Below are 19,013 nucleotides of genomic sequence, written 5' to 3'. Positions count from 1 at the left end.
CTTTGGCCATAGCAGAATTCAGTTGCAGACCAGGAAACAGCAATGTTAATTCTTTTACAGGAAAGAAATTCATTCAGACAACTTTCCTAGCCTAAATTGTTAGGTTTCATTTCATTCTGTATCTTTTGTCAGAATAAGCTTGTTGTCATAATCCTGTCTAGACCCTTCCATGCAGCCAGGAGCAGAATTGATACTGCCTGAGATTCAGATTGGAGATTTGTCAGTCTTCAAGACCAGCCTCTTTTCTTCTAGCAAATGCTCTCTGTTGTACAGCAAGCCACATTTAAATTTGTAGTTTGACAGCAACAGAAATACTAGAAGCCCCCTGGTTTCATGTACAAAAACTGATACAACTTCATTACGTACCTTTTGAGCAATTGCGTGTGATACACTGTTGTGTGTCTGGAGACATTCTTACCTAAAATAGGAACAGAATTCAGAATTATATAAACTTACATATTTTGCTTTTAAAGTGATGCAGAGGGTAAGATTTAGGAGAAAAGTGTAAGACCTTACAGATTTCATATTATAATAAAACAGAATTTCAAACAGCTACAGTTTAAGTCTTTTTAATCCAGCAGACAAATACAGAAAGGACTGCTGAGAAAGGTAACTGCAAAAACTACATAGGGTGCATGCCAATGGAGAAAAAAGTTAAGATATGACCACACGTATGTAATTAAAAGTAGCAGGATTATATTTGAAAGAGTTGAATATTAAGAGAAACATTTGACAGAATGAGTTATCAGCATTATTTCTTGCAATGAACAAGCAATGAAGCAATGTCTTAAGAGAAATTACTGCAGATGGACATTTTTGAAAGTAGACCAGACAGAAATACAAACACCAATTGGGAGCAAGTGTATTCTGCGTGGGAGGTGAACTAGGTGAGGTGAACAGGGCGAGGTGATAGTAAAGAATGTAAGAAATAGAGAAGACTTATAAATAAAGGACTTCTGTATCTTTGGGGATGAAAAGTGTTACAGGAACATAAACCACTGGTAATTACTTTTTTAACAGATGGACTAAAGAAGCCATCAAAAGATGACACATATAAATCTTCAAATGCACAAGAGCAGAAAATGTGGGGGCTTTTTTTTTCTTCCTCTTTTTTTTTTTTTTTTTTTTTAATTGAAGCAAACTGAACGAGGCTAATTGATGCTATTCAGAGACAGTACAAGGGATTGATATCTCACAGTACCAAGATATAGAAGACAGCATAAACTTTATGAAAGAAGTGAGGAGAGGCTCAGGCAACTCTGGTCCCTACTGGGAAACTACTGAGCCTTAAAAATTTTTTTTTTAAAAAGTACAAGAGGATATGATATATTTAAAGTAGGATTGACCTTACTATATGAAGTTGGCCCATAATTTGCAGGTGACTTAGTGCATATTTCTCAGTCTTTCTCAGTTTTCAGCATTTTGCTTTGTATTAAGGGTTCAAAATATAGGTACACACATGGGCTAGACCAGGGTCTGTTTTACCTCATATTTGAAAAACATTCTATCTTCTGTCTTCCATGCTACAGATATCAAATCTGAAGCAAGGGGGTGTGAGAATTCTGTGTCTATCAGAATGTTGGTGTTGGAGATGAAATATGCAATAAAAATTAAGTGCTAGGGTATGTTGGAAACACCTAACTCCCACATCTCCCAACAACAGAAAACTACATTAAGGGACCACACATGCCACACAGTTCCCTACAGTGCTTTCTGGACATGCTGAGAGATTTTCAGATAGCATCAGGGACTTCCAGATATTGTGAGCCTTCTCACACCTAGCTCATCAATATAGACAGGTACCTTACCTGATAATTAAGAATCTATTGTGAATCCTGCCCTTGTTGTCAACACTGTGTCTGGAACCCTTTTATTATGAGCCCTTCTTTGAAGGGGAACTATTTATTTATTGCAACCTGCCTCTCACAAAGCTGTGGCAGTTTGAAGAAATGGGACACAAATGGAGAGAAAGTAGCTCTTTACTTCTTTGTGACAACGTTTGCAGGAACCTGCTTCAGCCACCACCAATTAGCCATTACTCTGCACTAATTTAGGTATCTGCAGAGAAACATTAAGGAAAAATCCATTAAGGAAAATTTCCAAGACATCAAATAAGTTAAGGATCCAGGAACAGAAAGCAGCCTAAATTTTGCTTATGATACACCAGCTGTCTTTGGACTTACCATCTACTAGATAGGTACAATAATACCACTAAGATAGACATAGAGAGAAATACTTTCTTTTAATGATGCCTCTTAACAGTATTCCATGTTCCTCTAGGTTTGCACCATTCCAGCCCAGCCTCCACAGCCTACTGTTGTTCCAAAGCCAGTTCAATCTGTCATACATGTTCCACTGCAACCAAGCTGCCCTGGCCGAGGCAAGATGGCAAAGCTCATCAATCCAGAAGAGATGACATCCAGGGATTATTACTTTGATTCCTATGCTCACTTTGGAATTCATGAGGTAATCTTTATTTTTGTTTATCAATTGTTAACTAACAATATAATAAAAATTATTATTTCTTTTATTTTTAATTTACTTATCTGTATCGCACTTACTCATGATATTCCTCTGCCTTTCCTCTGACAGTTGTGTAGTCTGGTTCAGTGCCAAATATATCACCCACTTCTCTAGAGACTTGTACTCAAAACCTCTGTCCCACTTAGGTTCTCATTGTAGCTGTCTGTGCAGTGGTGAATTTCACAAGTGCATCAATGCAGTACATTTATGAGGGCTGCAAACCAGCCCAGCCACGACCATGGGCACTCCCTTATTGCTGAGTTGGGGGTTTTGTTCTCTTACATGTTTGGGCACAGACATCAGCAGAGCAGCTGCTCAGCTGACATGAGAAGCCAAACAGTTTCTTGACTCCTGGCATGTTACTTGAATACACAGGCTGCATTGGGAACATTAAGCCAAATCACCTCCATTAAATACACTCTTGGAAAGAACTTGAAATACTTGATGGACCATTTACTATGAAAATGTTGACTGTAGATGAGTTCTAAAGAAGTCACTGATAACTTGCCCTGCTGATATTTTCGTGATGCAAGAAAATGAGATCTTTAAGAGCGGAATGTAAAAAAGCAAACGTGAAATGACTCAGTGCACTCCTCACAAACAGCATACAAGAACAATATCTATTTTCATTACTCTAGTAATTGTGAGCTGTAAGCATAAAAGATTTCTATCTGCCTATGACATCTTACTAGTGTAGCATTCAGAAATTCAGTCCAAGAGTGGAAGTAGTTAAGAGGAACAATTGAGTGAGAAGGAGACCTAGGAGAAATTTTGAAGACACATCAGAGACCTTAAATCAAATGGATCTCCTGAAGGAAGGAAACAGCCATGTAGGTCTCAGGGAGTGCAGAGAGCTTCTTGCTGCAGCTGGGAAGTTGGAGGTTTCCTCCTTGCCTGCACTTCTTACCAGTGTGCACTGGTAAAGGATCTGTGTCAATAAGTAAAGGAGCTGCTGGAGGAGGCTGACAGACTTTGAAGCATCAGGGGCACGAGGAAGAGACTGGATCTTCTCTGAGAGCGTGAAGGTACAAGAGCCTAAAATCCCAACTCTGCTGAAAGGAGAGGCAGAGTCTGTACTTAAAAGCTTTGGAAGCAGGGACTGCTCTTGGATGGTGAAGGCTGGAAACTTGTGATTTCTGGGAATAGGAGGGAGGCTCTTGATCCACTTGCAGATGTCTGACTATAGAATAAGGTCAGTGTCTTCATTGCAGCTGAGGGGCAGGAAGTTCTGTCCAACAAACCTCCAGAACCATCTGGCTCTGAGCCAGGCAGAAGCACTGAGAGCAAGTGACAAGTGATAGCTACCAAAGGCTTCTACCTGCAGGGTACAGAGGCTCCCATCTGCTGACAAGACCTTCTGCTGAGGCATTTGGATCTGGGACACTGTGGAGAGGCTGCTGACATTTGTCCATCGCTTAGACCGGCCCTTAGAGCCTGTTGCTATTCCGCAGGAGCACCAGTGAGACCTGGAGCAAATCAAGTGTCACTGAGCAGCTCTTAGGATGATGATCAACAGCAAGGTGTGCCAGGTGGATTTTTGCCTCAATTCTAACAGCGCAAACAAGGACTTGAGAAGTGTTACCAAGTGACCCAAGAAGGGTCCACAATTGCTTGTGCAGCTCGTGTCAGTGACAAGTTTTTGGTTTTTATATCTGTGGGACCCTCTTTGAGGACTGAGATCTGCTAAGAAGAGATGGAATCCACCTGAAAAATCAGGCCAAAAGGCATCAGTATTGACTCCTGGGGAGATACCAATAGTGACTGGCATCCAGGACTTTGTGCTGCTCATTACAACATTTTCAGAATATCAGTTCAGACAGTTCTCAGCCCAGTGCACTGATCATTTATGTAGTTCCAGAGTTCGTCCATTTTTCAGTGAGGATGTTATAGGGAAAAAATGTTGAAAATTTTGCAAAAAATCAAGATAAAAATCATCCATTCCTCTTCCCTCATCCACAAAGCCCATTCTTCTGCCATAGAAAGATACCAAGTGCTCAGTCATCTACAAATCCACGCTGAACACTTCCAGTCACCTTCTTGTTCTTATTATGTGTGGAAACAGTTTCCATGAGGGTGTACTCACACCTTTCCAGTGATGGTGGACTGCTCTTTGCCTGATACCAAACCATGCTTTATGATAAAAGCAGCCTTTTATTCATCTGCAGTTACTGAGCACACACACAGTGTTCTGCCAAGACAGGTAAGTAACCAGCTGATACGTGGAACAATCCAGCTCATGATTGCCTCAGACTGCTGGGCAGTGAACAGATCCTTTTCATCCTGAAACTGAAAAACTCACTTGTCTACTTGCTTAAACTATGATATTAGGAAACAGTATAAGCAAACCTTCTAGAGATAACAGAAGGATTTTCAGAAAACTAAAGTCTGTGTTGAATAGTCTACACTTCTCTTAAAAATGGCACCTGGGTCTTGAGCTGGGTATTCTTTATTGTTATAGTTTGACTGAAGGATGTACAAGAGAAAGCAAGGTATTGATGGAATTCAATGCATGTACTGCTGCTATCAGTGCATCAAAAATCAGCACCTAACTCCAACGAGTGAGAGAGTAGTCTAGGTGATACATGAATATCTTCTGGAAACTGATCAGACAAATGAGTGAGGGAGGACCTTACAATGCAGAATTTCTAAGCTCTGCTATGGACTTCTGCCTCACATTGGGCAAGGCTGTCAAGCCTGCTGTCTTATAATGTCTTGTGGAACAATTTCTTTTCTGTTCAAAGAGGAACCTCACAAGGTCCCTCCACTGAGACTCTGGGTTGTGCATGATTTAGGAGGAAAGGAATGTTTGGATTTCTGTACGGCTTCTGTCTATTCCCAAAGCAGTGCTGTGGTTAGATTTCATTCTGGTTGTTGATTGTAACAGTGAAGTAATAGCAGAATAAAATCATACAAGGGACGTCATGCTGCTTCTTAATAATTCAGCTCTGGAGTTTTACAGTTGCTTTGATGTGTGCACCCCAAAGAACTTGAGAAACCCTTCATGTTGTGTGTTAATAATGCTTAAATGACAGCAAGGGAATGCATTCAGCAGCAGTGTGGAATGCATATAAGCGTTTCAAATAGTGACACAATGCTTTTATTTTCATCACAGGAAATGTTAAAAGATGAAGTGCGCACATTAACCTATAGAAACTCAATGTATCACAATAAACATGTTTTTAAAGATAAGATTGTCCTTGATGTTGGAAGTGGCACAGGAATCCTCTCCATGTTTGCTGCAAAGGCAGGAGCCAAGAAGGTATATGGGGTAAGAAGAGTTTCTCTCACATTTTGAATTTGTTTGTGCATTTTGCCTGAGAATTTGGCTTTGTGATTTACCTTTTCTTATTTGTCTTGGTTTGAAATTCTAGTCTCCAAGCTCATCTATGGCTTTTAGTGGTTTTATGGTTTTTTTAGTGGTTTCATTTATGGTTTTTAGTGACTTCAGTGGAGTTCTGTTGTATTTTATGACTTGCACTGCTGCACCTTTTCCAAATTGGGATGTAAATGTCTTTTCATATGTGGAATCTTTGGTGATCTGGTGCATATTCACATTTCTTCTTGGCTGAAAAATAATGTTAAAGAGACTCACTCCTACTCTGAGGGGTTAAGGGAACTATCTTGCTTTTTAAATTTTCAAGGTCTGCAACTTTGTAGTCTTGGAAACAAATTTCCTTAATACACTTTTCCCTGCATATTACAACTCAGCAAATTGTGCAAGAAAGCATGTGCATGTTTTCTGTGCCAACAATAACACTTTTCAGAGGCAGAAGGAAATTATTACCTTAAATACATTGAACTTTAGGAGCATTAATGTGCTGTTCTCTGCAGAGAAGTCATTACAGAGAACATGGATTTGCTTACTAAGTATATTCAAACTTATTTGTACCAACTCTAAAATGACAAATGCAGTTTCTTTTTGCTTTGGACTTCTGTTTGCCCTGAAGACACAGTGCAATGTAGAAAAGGGGAAATAGATCCTATTTCTCAGTGTACTTCAACAAAATTGTTTACTAAAACTTAATTGGGTACATCTGTGCATTTGAAGACACTGATGTCACTAAGCACCCAAAGCGTGTGTCTTTATGACTGGTAATGATACATGAAATGCCATTTCAATTCTCAGGCTTATATTTTCAAAATCCAGTGTTGCTTCTGAATATCTCATTTGAATATCAGACCAGAGCGTGAAACTATAGATAGCTGAAATCAAAAGGTGCTGAAAAAGTTTTGAAGTTTAAGCCCCAGACTGGCAGCTAGAATGTATTTTCTTGTAAAATAAGTATTACTTATTATTATGATTTATTACCTCAAAGCCTCAGGGAGGATAAACCCACAGCTTTCTTCAGTGCAGAAATGCAGGTCTCACACAAAGATGTTGCAGTGCTCTAGAAGTATAAGCATATACAAAATGATGATGCTGTGCTCCCACCTTCCTATCTCTCAGATCCCTGGCCATATGGTCTTCCTCCCTCCCTTGTGCTGGCACTGGTGCCTATCTGATTCTACAGTGAGCCAGCTCACTGGCAGAAAATTCACCAAGTAAAAGAAAAGTAAATACTTTTCCACATGTTTGTTGTTGAGGTGGTGGGGATTTTTTGTTGGTTTTTTCTTGGGGGGGGGTGGTTGGTTGTTTGGGTTTTTTGGGGGGGGATTTTTTGGTTTTTGGGGTTTTTTTATGTGTGGGGAGGTCCCTTTGGACTTCTTTAGAGTTCAGGCTTTACCTCACACCTTTTTTAAACTCACTGGCACACCAGTGCCAGCTCACCCATGGACTGCTCATCACTGAAGCTGGTGGGTGGGCTATCCATGGAACTTAGCTCTCAGAGGAACTCCCTTAGGTGTGAAACTCTTCTGCTACAGCCAAAGCATTTCAACCTTCTTGTCAGATGAGCTGTCTCACCGTGAACCCTGTGCACAGCAAGCTACAGAGTGCATTTGTGTTAGACAAGCAGCCATTTCAGAGATCTAGCAGTGGCAATCTTCTAGTCAAATTGAGAATTTATTGGTCATATTTGCCATTGGAAACTGTGAGTGTTCCATTTAAAAAGCAAACATTTGCCATGAGTTATTACACAGAGCTGTGATGTTCCAGTTTCTTCTCTACAGTTAAATGTGATTTTTCAAATAGCGTGATGTGGGAACTGTTGACAAATGCAGAGTGTTGATTTTTCAGCTACAGAAATCATTCTCCTCTTACTCACACTTTCCCTCTTCAGGTTCAAATTCATCCACTGCTCTGTCTGGTTCTTCTTATCCCTTCTTATTCACTGTTGGAACTTATTCCCTGCCATTACCTAAGCCAACTGCTAGAATTATCTCTGGGTCTTCAAGAGATGTAAATCATAGAATCATTAACTTAAAGCTGTAGCAAGTTGGCCAAGGACATGTCCAGTCCAATTTGGAAAATCTCCAAGTATGGAGACTCTAGATACTCTCTCAGCACCTATTCCAGGCCTACAATGAGCAGGATTTTCCCTTGCCGCTGCTCATGATTACTGACTTTTGTCTTGTCCCCATGCATTTCAGAAAATAGTTTTACTTTATTTTCTTTGCAAGCCCTTTTGGGTTATTTTTAGATTGCTATTGGATTGGGGGACATCTCTTCTACAACCTGAACAGAGCCAGCCCCTTCATTTTCTCTTTTTTTCACCTGCTCTGAGCCCTAACCCATGTGGGAGGGTACCAATGTGCCATGCAGTGACTTTCATCTGAAGGGAGAGCTGTTGTAAGAAATGTAGAGAAAGAACTGACACATGGTGCTTGGGAGGGGTCAGTGAGGGACACAAAAACACACAAAATATCCCTTGAAGCCTTGGTTCATCTGCTGCATTTAGTCATACAAAATTCAGGACAGTCACTGCAGTAGAACTATCTGAATTCCATGGTATTTTCAGACAAACAAGACAGTGCAGGGAAGAAGGAGTTAAACAGACACAGAAAATGAAGGCTGATGTTAGATGTCAGCTGCTTTGTATAAAAAGGTGGTGATGAGGACACAGCCCAGGGGAAATCTGGGAATCTTGTGACTGTTTCAGCAAGAGACCACAGCAAAAGAGGAAACATTTGCAGCAGTAGATTGAAGATTGAGAAGTAAAATGGGAGCAGAGATGAATATACACACACAGGACCAGATACAGCTGAAGCAACTCAAGGGTCCATGCTGGGACCACTACTATTTAATATCTTCATTAAGGACAATAGATAGTGGGATTGAGGTCACTCTCAGCAAGTTTGCAAATGACACATAACTGTTTTGTGCAGCTGATACACTTGAGGGAAAATACATCACACAGAGGAATCTTGTCCAGCTTGAGAGGTGGGCCTATGTGAACCTCCTGATTTTCAACATGGCCAGGAACAGGATCCTTCACTGGAATCAGGGCAATCCTTTGAACATCTCCTCAAGCCCAAACCATCCTATGATTCTGTGATTATAAATTCAGGTACAGACTTATTTTATTGGAACCTGCGCTTTTCATAAAATCCAAATGTTTTGCAAAATAGGACAGGTTTGAACAGATCACTGACTTGAAAGAAAACTGAGAGAAAAAACCTGACAACACTGATTTTACCTCTATTTCTTCACCAACAGAATTCAGTTTTCTTTTTTCTGAAATGAGTTGCTTTTTAAAATAAAATTCAACCACAGTATAGAGTCCAAGTCAAAATGCAGATGAACAGTTTTAGCCACCATAAAGCAAGTTTATTTTCTGAAATATGTATTCTTTCATGAAACATTTAAGTGTTGGGTTTTTTTATTCTTTTGCTTTTTTGCATCTGAAGCAGATTTTTGGAAACTTGTCATTCTTGAGAGAGAGCTTTTAATTTCTTTGCACCTTGTTCTTTAGGAAGTTTGGAAAGCAACCTCCAAACACCTACATATGCCTGCTTTATTTAAAAGGCATCCAAAATGGGCGATGGACTTGATAATACCAGACAGATAAAGACAGGGAAAATTAGTATGATGGCAGTAACTATAGACAGGGCATACAGTCTATACCGTTTACAGTAAGGGAAGAACCTGGATGGAGCAAAAGGATGGCCCTCACCACAAAGGATTTCTTCCTTGAACTCTCTGGACTGGCACTCAGGTGTTCCTTTCCACAAGCCAGTTTTGGTTTATGCTCAGGCCATTGAGCCAGACATTTTAGGAATGGTTTACATCCACAGGCAAGATGAATCAGTGTGTTCCCATGGGGACTGGGATTGATATTATGACTGCTATTATAGCTGTTTCATGCACAATATAAAAACAATAAAGGATTTCTGTGTCCTTGCATCCGCTGTCCTGCCATCTGTGAGCACTATCACAGAGGTCAAGCACAATTTAGCTTTTAGAGATTAAATGGGATTCACTGGATATATAAACCACTTCATTAGAGATAATATAGTTCTATTTGACATTCCCATAGGGGAATTAGAGAGACAAGGATTATGCAAAGTAGTATCATCTGTTTAATGCCAAATTTGGAAGAGGTAAATTAGGAACGGATTCAGAGAGTACAAGCAACTTTGGCCAGCATGATTTTCAAGGGGCACAAAACCCAGAGAGATTCATGGAATGCAGTTTTTCTCTAAAAGACATTAAAGGTCATTGCAAACATGCTTTTGTGCTAGTACACAGATTTTGCCAAGTTTAAGGGCATATCTAAAACTAGGAGGCACTCTGTAATTCTTTTCCTAGAAAAAGCACAGAATTGGTCACAGAAAAAGACATGCAGATCTGGATGTTCTTGTAAATAGAAAGTTTCAGTAATTTCTTATGTGTTAAATGCCTGAATTCTTTTGGAATAACAGCTTTGCTAAAGAATATAGATTTTTCACATAGAAAACAATTGCTTCTTGGCATAGACCAGTACTGGCATTTTGAATTTTAATATTATTCACGAAGTTTCAATATATGTTGTTTTAAAATACATATGTAAATGTAGCATCATCCTAATTCATTCCATTCATCAGATTTTTTTGTGGGGGAGGAAGCAATATTCTAAAGTAGCAGGAATAAATGAAATACTATTAATAAATTATGTACATTTTTTAGGTAGAACCTCTTTTTTATCACATTTCAACTATTTTAAAAGCAATCTTTTTCTACGAGAGCCAGTTTAACTCAGACACAGACTGCAATTTAAATATTAAAATATCAATAATTACGATCCTCCCCACAGCTTTGATTTACTCTTTATCAATGGTTACATGCTCTGTAGAGTCTCTGCTGCCTTCAGTAGATATTGTTTTCATTCACATATCTGAGCTCTCTAAAAGGTAAATTGCTCTTTATCTTGCTTCTCTTTTTTTTCTTTTTTCCTAGATTGAATGCTCAAGTATATCCGACTACTCAGAAAAAATTATCAAGGCCAACCACTTGGACAACAGTAAGACACATATAATTTTTATTTTTTTTCAGGAGAAAGAGAAGATGACAGTTTTATTTTTTTCTGATTAATTTCTGTTGTGTGTTTTACATGTAAATGGTAGTTTTGCAGGATTTACTTATGTAAATACAAAACTAAACACCTCATTCTAGGCACTACAACAATTCCTCACTGGAATTACTTCTGTATTTACCAGAAACAAAAGAAGTAAATATGGGAAGTAAAAATGGGAAATTTGATTTAGCAAAGCAGAAGGAAGACCCTATATTAGAAATTAACTTATCAAATTAATTCTGCCGCTTGAATTCCACCTCTCTAAGCGGAATAGAAATACAAACATACTCACTGGCATTCAAATTGAAATAAAGTTTAAAGCAAAAATTTTTCACTAAGTTGTCTGACTCCCCACTTTAAGAAAACACTTTTTTCAAAACCTTATCAAAATACACACTCACAAACGATACACAAATGAAAATGCTCAAATCATAAAATTAAAGTATCATATAAAACTTAATTTTTGCTTGAAAAGAAAGCCGTTGAAATTTCCAAGTATTTGGAAACTAAATTGTGAAAAAAACTAACAAAAAAACCCAAAAAACAACCAATCAAAAAAAAAAAACCAACCCAGAAGTAACCCCAAGCTACTGAAAATCCTTAGCACAAAATAATCCCCAACAAGTTCTGTTTCATGCCTTCAGTCCTCCTCCAAATCACAGCACACAAGATATCTTTGTAGCATCCTAAAAAATCAGTCTTTTTTTAGCTGAGGCCGTGAGACAGCTCCTGTTTAAAAGTGCTTTTTTGTGAAGAGCTTGCCTTTGCTGCAGAGCAGGTCATGGCTGGGCTGTACCAAGTGCCCCCACTTTTAGCTGGTGTCTGTGCTGATGCTCTGCCCACACATGCGCACAAATGGGTTTCTGTTCTGGTTCAGATCTGTTCTAATTTTTATTGCTGTCACTGGCAGTTTCTGGCTAACCCCGAGCTCTCTGGGAGGAATATTTATTGTACATCACGGGCATTCAAGTGCTGTGGTGTGAAACAGCAGTGATGTGGGATACAAGAGGCCAGCCAGCATATGCAACTCTTGGTTCAGGAAAAGAAGGAAGCAAAGGACTAGAAAATGCTCTTCTCCACAGCAGGGATAAGGCACTGAAGCAGTGAGGTGTGACCTCCTTGGTTGTCCTGAACCTTGGATGCAGAGGCTGTATGTTCCCAGAACAGCTTTCATCCGCTAGAGACACAAATAGCACACCACAAATCAATTTGCATTTGGATTTCCAGCAGCAGGAATTGCGTGTGAGGGGACCATTGTCAGAATAAATTAGAAAGTTCCGGTGCACTCCAGAGGGTGCAGAAGGTATTTATCTCTGCTTTTTCCTCCTGTTCCTACAAGGAGAAAGTCACTGGGAAACTGTGGAGGCAGAAGTAGAGCCCCCTCCCTTTGGGAGGAGACTCGGCAGGACAGGTGCAGCAGTCTGCCTGACTGCAGTTTGGTCTGCAAACTGCACACCTGAACCAACATTTACACTCTCATACTCTACACTGACCCTTTTATTTTAATAAAATAAAATGTTCATTTTTATTTTAATAAATAAAATAAAGGATAGTGAATCAAAGGATCTTGTTTCTCGTGGAAATTTTCCTCTTTTTCCCTCCTTAAATGTTTTGAGAAATGCAGAGTCAGCAAAAGGGGCTGATCCAAGAGGAAACCCACTGTTTCCAGGACAGACACATGCAATACATTTGGGGACAGCACAGTCTGTTCCCACATGATGCCTTATGAAGTGAAGGGAGGTTGGAGGAACCAGTGCTGTTGCTGCTGCTTACACTGTGACTGTTCTAGGTGTAAACAGGGGGCTTCAACATCAGGTGTGTCACTCTGGCAGCTGTCAACAGTGCTAAAATTCACTCCAAAAGAATTGGGGCAGTGAAAGTTCTTGGGAGAAAAGAGAACTAAAGAGAACTCATGGCTAGAACTTATAGACATGAAGAGTCTTCAATACAACAGCAGATTAACTGTTGAATTCCTGTGGAAGAAATGTGTTTAAATAATGAAAAAGAGAAGAGAACTCTGCTCTTTTCCAGTCAGGTTGCTTTTATCAGCTGATACGCTGTGGTACTGGTCTAAGTCAGAGTGTTCCAAATTTCATAGGGGGCCAATCTGGATTAAAAATTTGCTATGCAAATTAAGTGCCCACATCTGGTTAGAGTAATACTAGTACTGCATGTATTTGAGAACGACAAAACCTTTTCCCTGGGCTGAGTTCTAAAAATCACTCAACCCACACTTCCACATTCAGCTAGCAAACCTAGTTCTAGCTAAATTAAATTAAATTAAATTACCTTCATTTTTCTGAAACTGAATGTTGACCGTTTCATCAATAAAAAATGCTATAATTAAAAATTGCCATTAATTAAGAGTAGTGGAGTAATCTTATCAATTAGTAATTGAATGTAGAATATTCACCTTATTCTTATTATTATACTAATTCACTAATTATTCACCTTATTATGCACAAGTAAGTGCATCTGTTACTTTTTTCAAGGAAGAATCCAGAACCATGAGACTTTATCCACTGCAACAAACAATATAAACAGCAGAAAAACACATGCTGAAAATTATTGAGCACAAGTTGAAAATACATTTGTAAATAGGAATTTTTTTTTTTTTTAAAGCAGGAATGATTGGTGACTTGTGTAGTGGTCCTAAAACAAAATTATTTGTTAACTGAGCTAAATACGGCCCACCATTTAAACAATACTGTGTAAACCTGCAGGGATGTCTAAAGGCTTCTAAGTGGATTCTTTGCCTTACTTGGTCAATGATCTAAAAATCTGCCAAATTCCAAAGGGCATTGTAAAATGAGATCATACAGGTAACCAGGTAAGGCCTATTTTTATGTTGTTTTTAGACATGGTGGGGTTTTTTTGTTTGGCCTTTGGATTTTGGGTTGGTGTTTTTTCCTTTTATACTGATACTAAAAATTCTATTTATTCTACTTGCTCTGAATAGTTTTTGAAAAGTGTGAATTGCATTGAGTCACATGGAGTCATGCCTTATTGACAGGCATTCAAGGAGAGAATCATATTGAAAAGGTCAGCCTGACATTCACCAGTGAGGATCTTAGGTGTTTTATTATGTGAAATGTATTTCTTTGGATTCTTTTTTCAGTAATCACAATATTTAAAGGTAAAGTGGAAGAAGTTGAATTACCTGTGGATCAAGTAGACATCATCATCAGCGAGTGGATGGGTTACTGTCTGTTCTATGAGTCAATGTTAAACACAGTCATCTTCGCACGAGACAAGTGGCTGGTAGGTGCTCTGCATGTCGTGCTCCTTGCTGGAGCAATCACCATTTATTCCCTGACTCCAAGCTTTCCCTTCCCTACTGTCACCATAACAAGACACAGTCACATCTCCAAGTGCCATTTCTTAGGCTTTAATGAGGAGATAACAAAGGGAAAGAGCTTTGCTTTTGATTAAGTGCTGGCCGGCGAAGGTTGTGTAGACACTGTCTAATGACGTTGCCACGGGCTGCAAGGTCAAAGCTGGTGTGACAATCTGAAGGAAAACAATAAAGGCATGCAAGGGGTGCTTGTCTGGTTTTTGTATGTGCAGTTCAAAATGTGATGTCTTTGTCAGGTGAATAGATTACGAGATCCATTTCCCCACAATTCATCAACAGAAACCTGGAGGGCTAATGTTTCCAGACCGAGCTGCTTTGTACGTGGTAGCAATTGAAGACAGACAGTACAAGGACTTCAAAATTCACTGTGAGTAAGCACCTGCCATAACACTTTTCTGTGGCTATTTCCCTAAAATATTTCGTTTCCAGTAGCCTGCTGTAATCTCTTTGCAGGCCGGAATTCCAGTATAAATGTGAACTCTGAGAAAATGTTGGTCTGCTGATAAATTCAGGAAATTTGCAGTAATTTAAAGTGCTCAAAGGAAAGATGCATGTATAAATTGATGAAGACTTTGCCTAGAGTTACATTAATACCTCTAGCTATATTTAAAATGTGGATTATAGGAGATTTAGTTTTGTTGGTTTTTTGATAAATATATAATCCATCATAACAGCCACAAAACCCAGTAATATTCTTTTGCCATTCAGGCCCTTATTTTTGGTTTTATCATAACAAAAAAAAGAAGTAAGATGCAAATTAATTGTACATGTGAAGAAATAAACCTAGAAAAAATTGTATTTCCATGATGGCTTGTCAAGAAGAAAAAACCCTAGAACATATACATAATACTTTTTTTCAAACATTTTATGTGAGAATTTTAAAACTGAAAATAAGAATCAGAAATTTAAATTTTACTTATATGTTAAAAAAAGGGTTCTAACTTTGGGTTTTCAGAATGATGGGAGAGTTTCCTTTAAGTATCATGGTGCTGTTAGTGGCATCTACAAGCAGGACCTGGTCCAGGCTCCTGCTGTGATCAAATTAACAAGTTTTACATTATTTCATTCCTCTTTTCCTTTCAACATTTTTTGATTTTATTTATTTTTCAGAGCTGGGTAGTTTCACTTAAAGGTATTTTCCATCATGGAAAAAAAAAAATAAAAAAGCATGAACTTCCTAAGCAGATTTATTAACCAAACATATATGTGAAAGTTTGGGTTATATTAGTGGGTTCAGACAGTCTTTAAATAAAAATGCCTAACTCCTCATTCCTTGACTCTCACCTCCTCCCAGAAAAGAAGGCTTGGTGTTTCTGTAATCAAATTCAGTGCTAATACACAAAACTGCCAGTTGATCAAAATTGCTATTTTGGGTCAAAAGCAAGCCCAGTGCAGTGGGGTGGTGACAAGAAGTCTCTGTAGGTGCCAGGAAGGATTATATCTCTTCCTCAAGCACAGCCTAGATTTTTCTCCTTGGCTATGTGATGACCTTGACAGTTAAAATCCTTACAAAATATACAAATTCAAATGGATGTATAAGGCATCCATTCTGTAAAGGAATCAGAATCATTTTGGTCTAAAATCTTTCACTTTGCTTTTGAACTCCTTCATTTCTAGACCTTGAGTCTTTGTTTTCTCACAGACAATGCATCTGTTTTCAAATTGTTCCATTTTTAGCCATTTGAAAAATTGTTTCAAGTAATTTTTTCCTCTTCTAAAATGTTTTCCTTTAAGACACTTTATTTTCTGATTTCACCTCCTTCTCCTTACTGTATATACCTCTGTGTCTTTAGTTATTTCTGTCTCACTATATCTGCACCACCATCTTGTCTCTCCTTTCCATTTATAAATCCTTGATGGTGTCTCCTTAAGAAGGATAGAGTCTTGCCTTCGTATGAGATATGGGGCTGAGCATTTTAAAGGGCGTTCAAGAACCATTATATTGATCAAGAAATATTGCAATATGAGGTTTCTAAAAAAATCTAACTTCTGATTACTACAGGCAATTACTCTGATTCACTGCAAAATGTAAAACATATAACTTTATTTTTTACCTCCCATGACAACTCTCTGCCCAAGGCAGATTGGGCCACATATTTCAAAGGTATCCCACCTAGGCTGAAGTGCAGTAAATTATGGAGGCCTTCAATAATAAATAAAAAATTAATCAATTGCTTCTTCAGGGCTTCCTAGTTAATCTTTTCTGAGTAATCACATAAAAATATATGACTTTTATAAATGTAATCTGAAGTTCTCACATGCTCATGATGCCTGAAACAAAAGTTGCAGCTGCCCTGAAAATGTTGACAAACTCGCAACCCAATAAAGAGATATCAAAGAGATATCAAAGAATCATTCATGTCCACGTTTTTTCCAGTTTTGGAGTATGCAGACTTTTCTATCACATTTCATTTTCAGTCATACTTCTCTGGAAACCCCAGTAGCTCAAATACTATGCTCTGAAAAAAATGAGACATTTCAAATATGCTCACAAATGTGTTTATCTGTTTACTTTGTTTTTTGTTCAAGCTATTTTTTAAAACACTCCCAGCATTCAGTTTAGATTTTGAGATGAAGCACTGGATGGACCTTGACTTACATGCTTCATAAGACTACGATTTCACTTGTTTGAAGGTTCTTGTTTTCACTTTGTTAAGCAACCTTAAGAGCAAAGCCACTGTACTTTTCCATTTTTCAATGTTTCCATTTTGTGCAAAAGAACCTCAGCATCTATTGAAACAATCAGAAGAACAATTCAAATACTGAGGATTGGCATGACTTTTAAATCTTTTCAAAATGAACCTTTTGCTTTTCTGTCGTGATGTATGTGCAGATTAAAGCTTGGAGTCACAATTATTGAAACACACCTGCAATTCTACTTCTGCCAGTAATTCACTTGCTGAAACTAAGACTACTTAAATAATCAAAGGAGCATGTAAACTGCCAAATAAGTGGCAATCTATGGAGCTGGGGAGGAGGGCAGGGGGGGAAGTAAATATTGAGCAGAATGGATAGGAAAGGATAGAATCCCTAACAGCTATTTCCAGCACTCAGCCTGACATCAGATGATTTTGGGCAACAATCACAAGCGTCCAAAGCCACAAAAATCATTGACAAATCTCATGTAACATGGTTTTGGAGACACCAAAAAATAAGGGTCACTTGTTCAAATATGTACATTGAGGGCTTATTTTGCCACAACTGCATTATCTGTAAAATAGCAGTGATGACATAGACAGCTGGGGCAGGGAGCAAAGAGCTGAAGGGGACATCTGAAAATTAGGGGATGGTAGAAAGTCTTTCAAAAGAAAAATGCTTTGAGAAGCAAAGAATATTTTCTATTATTGCTGCTAACCTTGAAAAATCCATTTGCATTGACAGGGTGGGAGAATGTGTACGGCTTTGACATGACCTGTATTAGGGATGTTGCCATGAAGGAGCCCTTGGTGGACATAGTAGATCCAAAGCAAGTGGTGACCAACGCCTGCTTAATAAAGGTTTGGTAATTCTGAATACACCTAATTATGAATGTTTACACCTATCTGGCTCTTTTGAGACCTGCTGCTTATGTTTTGCTACTCTCTCTGCATGCTTTGAACCAGCTGCAGAAGCCATCATTGCAGAATGCTGTGAAGGAAAATTGTGCGGTTTTGAATTAGTCAGTTCTTGCATGTCATGTACTGTCACATGATCTGAGCATGAACATTGGTACCTTGATTTCTTATGGAATTCCCATAAGTAAGATGCTCCTTGGATCTCTACTCATCTGGTTATATCTGCAGGCTCTAACTCGAGATTTTTGCATGTTTCACATGTGCAAATACTGGATAAAGAGAAATGTGGTATACTTAGATATGAATTTGAATTGCCCTGCCTTTTTTTAAATAGAGGTTTGAAATTACTGATTGAATGCTGCTGAGGAGAAGGGGTAAATCATTCTGTTTGCAGTAAGAAAGTCTGAAGCATCATTTCTGAATTGATGATGAAATAAATAACTCCAGAACATCTGATCAGAATTGGAACTCAATTTATTTCTCTAACTTCCTAATTCTTAGCCTTATATAGAATGTTACTGTTATCTCTCAGCCCCGACATCTGCATCCAGAGGTTAACTGGTACCCTGCTCTACATGAGACAGAAAGGTCACTAATCCCTGTTCACAAGATCATGTTAACAATGAAGGAACTGCCTGCAGGAACACTTGAAAGCTTTAAAACTCTCTTCACGTGAAGGAATCCTCCTCATATGGGACAACTGTCATGAGCAAGGCTGTCAGCATCAATGGCAGTGGTAGTACCAAGTCCATGAATCTTAAGAGCTCATTTATCCCAAAGAGTCAGTTCTAACTTTTCCCTTTCACTTCTTGCCAGTAACAAACACAGCATTAAATATTCCCATATGCAAAAGGGAGGGCCATGCCTCCAGTCTGCAAAACCCTTACTGAAAGCAGCAAAAAGGAACAGAAGCAGAAACTCTTGATGAGTACGTATGCATGCACAGTCCATCTGCACTGAGGGGAACACAAGATGGCTGTGCCTGAAAACAGCCTCAACCAGAGCAATTTAGAATTGCAGCACACACAAAAGAAACAGCTATTTAGACTCTATGAAATATGTCCAGAGAGAAAGAGATCAGGGAGCAAAATGGGTTGGCTGTTCTGGAATAAAAAGCTGCACACCCTTAATTGAAGTGCAAATCCAACG

At 38.6% G+C, this 19,013-nt stretch overlaps 1 protein-coding gene across 2 annotated transcripts in view; it reads left to right on the top strand.

Moving 5' to 3' along the window:
- The window catches only part of PRMT8 (protein arginine methyltransferase 8), a 57,186-nt gene that overhangs the window by 29,113 nt on the left and 9,060 nt on the right, over positions 1-19,013 (top strand). For both annotated transcript variants that reach the window (XM_086882525.1, XM_086882527.1), the window contains exons 3-8: positions 2,281-2,466; positions 5,636-5,791; positions 10,838-10,901; positions 14,074-14,216; positions 14,590-14,677; positions 17,692-17,807. In XM_086882525.1, the coding sequence (XP_086738651.1) occupies positions 2,281-2,466; positions 5,636-5,791; positions 10,838-10,901; positions 14,074-14,216; positions 14,590-14,677; positions 17,692-17,807 (753 nt within the window). The remainder of the gene's footprint in view (positions 1-2,280; positions 2,467-5,635; positions 5,792-10,837; positions 10,902-14,073; positions 14,217-14,589; positions 14,678-17,691; positions 17,808-19,013) is intronic.

Source organism: Cyanistes caeruleus, chromosome 3, assembly GCF_971803275.1.
Source record: "Cyanistes caeruleus chromosome 3, bCyaCae1.hap1.1, whole genome shotgun sequence".
NCBI classification, from domain to species: Eukaryota; Metazoa; Chordata; class Aves; order Passeriformes; family Paridae; genus Cyanistes; species Cyanistes caeruleus.
The sequence above is the reverse complement of the archived record's forward strand: the minus strand, read 5'-3'. Positions and strand labels throughout refer to the sequence as shown.